The sequence below is a fragment of the Peromyscus maniculatus genome, chromosome 23 (assembly GCF_049852395.1).
Source record: "Peromyscus maniculatus bairdii isolate BWxNUB_F1_BW_parent chromosome 23, HU_Pman_BW_mat_3.1, whole genome shotgun sequence".
In the NCBI taxonomy this organism is placed as follows: Eukaryota; Metazoa; Chordata; class Mammalia; order Rodentia; family Cricetidae; genus Peromyscus; species Peromyscus maniculatus.
Genome location: NC_134874.1, coordinates 42,961,684 through 42,969,505, shown reverse-complemented (window position 1 = coordinate 42,969,505; position 7,822 = coordinate 42,961,684). Strand labels below are relative to the sequence as shown.

Sequence of the window (7,822 nt, the reverse complement as noted above, 5' to 3'; positions counted from 1 at the left end):
TATAAATAATCCCAGAACTTCAAAGGCAGAAGCAGGGAGATCTCTGTGAGTTCGAGGCTAGTCTGGTCTACATAGTAAGTTCACACCAACCAGGGCTACCCTGGTAACCAGAGATACCCTGTCTCTAAAAAACAAACAAATAAATAAAACAAGTTTTATATAGATAGACAGATAGATAGATATAGATATGGATAGATAGATATACATATACATATACATATATACATATATATATATAATGGTATTATGGTGCCTTAGCCAAAGCCAGGTACACACCAAATGAAAATAAATATCGGGGCTGGAGAGAAGGATTTAGAGGTTAAGAGCACTAGCTGCTCTTCCAGTAGTCCTGAGTTCAATTCCCTGCAACTACATGGTGGCTCACAACCATCTATAATGAGATCTGGTGCCCTCTTCTGGCAGGCAGGGATACATGCAGACAGAACACTGTATACATAATAAATAAATAAATCTTTAAAAAAATAAATAAATATAAACCGGGCGGTGGTGGCACACGCCTTTAATCTCAGCATTTGGGAGGCAGAAACAGGAGAATCTCTTGAGTTCGAGACCAGCCTGGCTACACAGAAGTAAACCCTGTCTCGAAAAACCAAAAATGAACAGAAAAGAAATATTAACTATTATGGCCATCCCACTCCACAGCTGGGACACAAAAGCCCCTACACTGGGGTTCAAGCACCGCCCCCGGGGTCCTGAAGCTCCTAGACCTAGCGGCACAGTGTCGTCTCCTTTGCAGCGCGGAACCTAAGGCTCTGGGACTGCGGCGACCCACGGACAGAACCAAGGACCGGAACCGGAAGTTCTGGACCGGCGCTTCTGCTAAGTGTGAGCCGGCTCCGTTGTTTACCCATATTCCTTTTTGGCGCGGTTGATGCGGTGAGCGCTGGTTGCTGCGGGTTTTGGACCCGGCTGTAGTCGGTAGTGCCCCAACCGTCCCCGCCTGCGCGGTCGGGGTTCCCCGGTGAGCTCGGCCGTTTCCCTTCTCCCTGGTATCTACAAGTAGGAGACTGCGGGGCGGGAGATGGGCTGTAATCGCAGGCAGCGTGGCTGGACAAAGACACTAACATAAGCCTGTCTGAGCATGTGCACACTTGGTTTTGAGTTGGGGCGGGGGGCATTAAGATAGCGTCTCCCCAGAATCTCACTCTGTAGTCCTGGCTGGCCTAGAACTCACTATGTAGACCAGGCTGGCTTCAAACTCACAGAGAACTGGATGCCTTTGTCTCCTAAATGCTAGGATTATATGGGATTATTACCCACAGCCCTGTATAATTTGTCTTAATATGTTAGTGATTATTTATTCTTATCTTCACTCAGTCTAGTTTGTAAGATTTATCCAAGTGAAAAATATTTTATTCACATTCATTAATTCACTCATTGTATATTGGTCTGTGTTGGAATATCACAATTTATCCATTCTCTAGCAGAATGCCTGTCCTGGCTAGTTTTATGTCAACTTGGTACAAACTAGACTCATCAAGGAGGAGAGAACCTTAATTGAGAAAATGCCTCCAGGGAATTTTCTTAATTAGTCATTGAGAGGGAAGCACCCAACCCACTGGGACCACTTCTGGGCTGGTGGTCCTGGGTTCTCTAAGAAAGCAGGCTGAGCAAGCTATAGGGAGCAAGCCAGTAAGCATCCATGATCTCTGCATCAGCTCTTGCCTCTAGGTTCCTACCCACTGTGAGTTCCTATCCTGACTTTAATGATGAACAGTGATGTGGAATTGTAAGCCAAATAAAGTCTTTCCTCCCTAAAAAAAAATAAAAAATAAAATAAAAAAGATAGAAGATAGCATCTCCCCCAGGTAACCCAGGCTGGCCTGGAACTCGGGATTCTCCAGCCCCGGCCTCCCTTGTGCTGGGATGGCAGGCATGTGCCACCCCTTGCAGCTTGGAATGGGCTGCTTGACATTTCTGCTGTGGCGCTCCAGGTTGTATCTGACTCTGACTGCTTCCTCCCTTCTTTTCTTGTCTTTAAAACTGAAGGACGGGACCATGGAAGACAAACCAGTGGTAGTCTCCAAACAGAAGACAGAAGTGGTATGTGGCGTGCCCACCCAGGTGATCTGCACGGCCTTCAGCAGCCACATCCTGGTTGTGGTGACCCAGTTTGGGAAGATGGGTACACTAGTCTCCTTGGAGCCCAGCAATGTGGCCAATGACATCAGCAAGCCAGTGCTGACCACAAAAGTCCTCCTCGGGCAGGACGAGGTAAAGGGATGGGAGAAGAATCTTTCCAGGTGTCATTTGTCCGTGGGGTGTCTGATAGGCGCCCCTCCATACACACCCAAGGGCACAGTCAGCATTCTCCAGGACCTTTCAGATCTGAGGTGCCCTGGCGGCCCCTAGTGATGCTTCTCCAGCGTGTCAGCATTTTTACTCAGCGCTCAGTGGAGGTATTGATTTTGTGACACAGCCGTCTGCTCAGTGTGACCCCGTCTTGATGGCTTTATGTTAATGAAGGCTTATGTTTATGTCTGCCTCTTGAGTCCTGACCACATTCCCCTTTGCAGGCATGTCTGTCTGGATTAGGGGTAACAGGAGAGATGGTATGCAGAGGCACCAAGGGAAAATCTTAATGATGCCTCATCAGCAGTTTGTTATGCCTGCTGGGCGCAGTCCACTCAGCACTCTGAATCACTGTTGCCTTAGCTTCCCTGGAGGTGATTTAGGGAAGATGTGGGAAGCTGGTCTGGATCCCTGGTGGGTGCTTAAGGAGAGCATTGGGAAAATACTGTTTGAGCCCATATGATTGTGAATGCCTGTAGTCCTCTCACCTGAGAGACTGGGGCGGAAGGGTTGCTACAAGTGTGTGATCAGACTGAGCTATGTAGTGAGTTCGAGGCCAGCTAGGTGTAGACCCTCCTCTCCCCCCCTTAGAAAACCAAAACCAGGGCTAGAGAGGTGGCTCAGCAGATAAGAGCACCAACTGTTCTTCTAAAGAACCTGGTTTCAATTCCCAGCACCCACACAGTGGCTCACAACCATCCATAACTCCAGTCTTAGAGGATCCAGCACCCTCCTCTGTGGACACTGCACAAACATGGAACACAGTCATATAGGCAGGCAAATCATCCATATACACAAAAATAAATATTAAAAAAAAAAAAACAGCTGGGCGGTGGTGCACGCCTTTAATCCCAGCACTAGGGAGGCAGAGGCAGGCAGAGCTCTTCGAATTCAAGGCCAGCCTGGTCTACAGAGCAAGTTCCAGAACAGCCAGGGCTACACAGAGAAACTCTGTCTCAAAAAAACAAACAAAAAACCCAAAAGCCACTTGGTATGGTGGCACATTAGTGTGGTCCCAGCACTTGGAAGGGAGCAAGAGGTTCAGGGGTTCAGTTTCTACAACTTCTTTTTCTTTTTTGGTTTTTAAAGACAGGGTTTTTCTGTGTGGTCCTGGCTGTCCTGGAACTCACTCTGTAGACCAGGCTGGCCTCGAACTCACAGAGATCCACCTGCCTCTGCCTCCCAAGGGCTGGGATTAAATGTGTGTGCCACCACCACCTGGCCAGGAGTTCAGTTTCATTCCTAGCTACATAAGGCCAGCGTGGACTACATGAGACTCTCTATTAAAATGGCAGGGGGCGCCAGGCATACACCTTTAATCCCAGCACTCGGGAGGCGGATCTCTGTGAGTTCAAGGCCATCCTGGGCTACAGAGTGAGTTCCAGGAAAGGTGCCAAAACTGCACAGAGAAACCCTGTCTCAGGAAAAAAGAAAAGAGGAAAAAAAAAAAAAAAAAGGCAGGGAGCATTGAGATAGCTGGGGGGTAAAGGCACTTGGCATACAAGCTTATGTTCAGTTCCCTGAACCCACAGCCGAAGGAGAGAGCAAACTGCCACGAGTTGTACTCACTCACTCTCTCTCCTACACACAATGTATTTGTTTGTTTGTTTGTTTGTTTTAAGTGGAGACTAAATAGTCATATGTATCAGGGCACATCTTTAGTCTTGACACTTAGGAGATGAAAGTAGCAAGTTCCAGATCAACCAGGGCTACATAGTGAGCTCTTGTTTCTTTCTTTTTCTTTTCTTTCTTTTTTTCTTTTTTTTTTTTTTTTGGTTTTCCGGGACAGGGTTTCTCCGTGTAGTGCCTGTCCTGGAACTCACTCTAGACCAGGCTGGCCTCAATCTGCCTCCCGAGTGCTGGGAATGCTCATCTACATAGCAAGTTCCAGCCAGGGCTACATAGAGAGGCCTTGTTTTAATATTAAAGGAAAAAAAGTGGATATGGTTGCACACATTCCCAGTGCTGGGACGGCAGAGGCAGAAGGATCCTGGGGTTTACTGGTCATGCAGTCTGGAGAATTCCAGGTCACTGAGAAACCCTGTCTCAAAGCAGATGAATGGTGGTATATGGCTGATACCCGGTTGTCTTCAGGCCTCCTCATACCCCGCACATACGCACACTCTTTAAAACAAACAAACAAAAATACTGGGTATGATAGCACATTCCTAGAATCCCAGCACTCAGGAGGCTGAGGCAGGAAGATCACCATGAGTTCCAAGCTAGCCTGAGCTACAGAAATTAACAACCTGTCTTTGAAAAAAAAAGTGAGGTTTCCTGCACTCATGGCCCTGTCTCCCCACTTCCCCAGCCTCTCATCCATGTCTTTGCGAAGAACCTGGTAGCGTTTGTATCTCAAGAAGCAGGAAACAGAGCCGTCCTCCTGGCCCTGGCTGTGAAGGACAAGAGCATGGAGGGCCTGAAGGCCTTGAAGGAGGTGATCCGGATGTGCCAGGTGTGGTGACCTGCAGTCAGCAGGACATGACAGTCGGACATGACAGGTGGACGCTCGGCAGGGTCTGTGAGACCCATCTTTCCAGCGCCAGGACAGTCAGGCGGAGGCTCATTCTCTGGCTTTAGCCCTTGAAGCCGGAAACAACATTCAGATCTCAGGGGACTCTCCCCGTGTGGCTGCTGTGTTCCGCCTGAGACCCTGGAAATGAGTCTGGGCCACAGCAGAGGCACCTGCGGCGTGGAAATCCGCAGCCAGTTCTGGGGACTGGCGGCCGTCAGTGTGTGTGCAGCAGCACTTGTGGGGAGCCTTTTTCGTTAAAAGTAAATCTAAACTGCCTGACTAGCCTTGTCAATAGTGCTGAGACCTTATGGTCATGTGTCGAGGTTCACTTCAGGCCACTTGAGGTGGGAGGAAAACCTGTTTGTCAAAACCACAGCACATGGTTGCTGGCGTGTGGGGTAGGTCCCAGGCATGAGTTCAGCCAGCATTGGGTACTGGACATGTGGCAGGCGGAGCCAGGGGTGGCCATGCAGATGGATTCCCTAAGGATGGGGTGGATGGGAAATCCATGGGTCAGTGCAGGGTGCAGGAGGCCAAAGATCGAACCTGGGCTCAGAGAAGAGGAAGGGTTCTGAATCAAGTTGGGGTCCCCCCCCCCTTTAGAAATACTTGCAAAGCTCACTGCAAGGGTTGGGGGACCAGTACTAGGCCTTGACATTAGGCTGGCATTTGTGCCAGAGTTGACCTGTCGGTGCCCATTCCTCTGTAGGGTGGTATCCTGGGACTCCTGGGGTCTCCTGCCACAGGAGCAGATGGGAGGGGGGGGGTCCTGATCACAGCTGCGTGGGAATTTCTGAAGCCTCATAGTGAATCTGCTGATAGTCTGATAGTCCCCAGTGGAGAAGAGGCCAGAGAGAAGCCAAGTAGAAATCCAGAGTGGAGTGTAAACTGGTGCCTTTGCAGGGAATGGGGATGCAGTTGCCCACTTGGCCTCTGAATCAAAGGTTCAGGAGCGCCCTCTAGGTCCAGTGGTGGGCAGTGAGCATGAGTGGCCACTGTTCACTTAGAGTGAGTCGGGACTAGCTAGCCTCAAATCTTGATGCATGTGGAGGTCCAGAGACGGCTGGGGAGGGCCGCAGGCTGAAACCAGCTCAGCTGGGGTGGGAGTGGCGAGTTCTGCCCGACCTCTGGAAGGAGATATCACTGCCTACAACAGGAGTGTCCCAAAGCCTCTGAGAGCCCTGTGCCTGCTGCAGCTTCCAACCACCACCCTGTCTGCACCCCCATCCCCGGCAGGCAGCTCTCCCACACAGCTTTGCTCTGTCCATCCTTTCCCAGACCCTAGTTCCGCCTCTCCTTTATGTCCCCAGGGTGGACTGGTGTTGGGGTCTGCCAGCTCCCACCCAGGTGCCCCCTCTATAACCTCTTACCCATCATCCCAGTTGCCACCAGCCTCTGCAGAGCATGGACCATCAGGAATCTCAGAGGCCACAAAGAGGAAGGACCAGTGTGGTATACAAACAGCTGGCAGATCCAGCCAGGGCAGGGCATGCTCAGGAGAGCCCTGTGGGGTGGTGTGTACAAAGGTCTCTGTTTGGTATCAGCCTGTGATTATTCAGATGAATGACCAACCAGCAAGTCCCAGCGTCCCTGCCTTAGCAGATAGAGATCACCCTGGGTGGAGCTCGAGGCCAGGTCCAAGTTCAGGTTTGTGGCTTTGGTTTTCTGATTTGGTCCCTTAGCAGACAACGGAGCCAGCTCAAATGGCCCATCGGGTGACCCATTACATCCCTTTCAACAACCTGTTCCAGACACCTGTGCCCCCAGAGAGGCCACGCAGCAGCTGCTCCCAGATGGAAGAGATGGGATTTGAGTGTAGATGGAGCATCCGGCCACCAGGCCCTTGAACAGATCAGTCATCAGTGTCGGCCCCATCAGCCAATAAGGTTCAGGGATGCTGGTTTTGCCTCCAGGCTTCTGGTCCTGGTTCAAGCAGTTTCCTTTCCAGCCATCTCCTTGGGTCCTCCACTACCCCCAAAAAGCAAGTGATGGGGACACTTGATCCTCAGGAGGGTCTGAGTGTATTCCATATAAGTGACAGCTGGGACTGGACCTGCCTGGACTGAGTCTACCAGGTTGATCGCAGTCCTCGGGGGAGGATTTGCCCTGGAGGAGGTGGGAATGGGGGGTGGGCTGGGGGTAAGGGGAGGGGGTGGGAGGGGGGAGAATAGGGGAACCTGTGGCTGATATGTAGAACTGAATGGAATTGTAAAATTTAAAAAAAAAGTGACAGCTGGGAACATGAAAGCAGCTTCATTCCCTCTGTCTGCAGGCCTAGAGGCTGCCTGCAGCCTTGGGAAGGGGCGCTGAAACTGACCTGTAATTGAACCGGCTCCCTCTCCAAGCTGGGCAGTATTTACAGCTGCTTGGAGCTGTCTGGAGCTGTCTGGTAGCCATAAAACACAGACCCATACCAAATGCCTTAATCGTCTAAGCCGGTGCCCCTTGCCCAGATCTGCTGTGTATATCAAGCAAGGCTCTACCGGAGAAGGGACCTGGCCAGGGCTTCCTCTGTCCTCTGCTGCCACCATAACTCAGGAGAAAACTGTCACCCCGAAGAGATCCACAGCCTCAGCGATTTCTGGGTGAAAGGTATTTCTGTGAAGAGAGGGGGCTGCATGTGGCGTACACCTGAGTTAGGTCTGTAATCAGCTCCTAGCACATGTAAAGCATGGACACAGATGACTCTGCCTGTCACATGCTACAGGGCAGGCTGCCTCCCAGGGGCGTGCCTTCGCCATCCTGAGGTCTTTTTGCAGTTTTCCGCTGAGATCAAGCAGCCTCCCCAGTGCCTAGGACAATGTGTTCTTGCTCAGCAGTTTACTGGGCACTAGCAATCAAGGGAAGCCTGAGGTAGCCATCCTCGGGGGTCCCTGCAGGTGCCTTTCTGGGAGCTTGATCAAGCCCCAGCCTGCTCCCTATAACCAATAAGCAGCACACAGGGCACACTAGTGAGCTGTACTGGCTTGAGGTCGAGGACTGGGAAGTCAAGAG

The 7,822-nt window shown here is 50.9% G+C and overlaps 1 protein-coding gene across 2 annotated transcripts; it reads left to right on the top strand.

The window, feature by feature from the left end:
* Positions 1–815: 815 nt before the first annotated feature.
* Positions 816–5,104, top strand: Psmg3 (proteasome assembly chaperone 3). Of its 2 annotated transcripts, none has more exons than XM_042268173.2 (3): positions 816–897; positions 2,011–2,235; positions 4,625–5,104. In XM_042268173.2, exons 2-3 carry the CDS (start codon positions 2,020–2,022, stop codon positions 4,775–4,777), a joined length of 369 nt encoding a protein of 122 aa, XP_042124107.1. In that variant the 5' UTR covers positions 816–897; positions 2,011–2,019; the 3' UTR covers positions 4,778–5,104. The 2 variants fall into 2 exon arrangements, with proteins under 2 accessions (XP_042124107.1, XP_006991158.1); XM_006991096.4 differs by having other exon boundaries at positions 821–982.
* The last annotated feature ends 2,718 nt before the right edge of the window (positions 5,105–7,822 follow it).

Excerpts from the sequence above, each read along its gene's own strand:
- Psmg3 (XM_042268173.2), top strand. The coding sequence starts at position 2,020 with ATGGAAGACAAACCAGTGGTAGTCTCCAAACAGAAGACAGAAGTGGTA. Across the intron at positions 2,236-4,624 it reads TCCTCCTCGGGCAGGACGAG|CCTCTCATCCATGTCTTTGC; the intron begins GTAAAGGGATGG and ends CCACTTCCCCAG.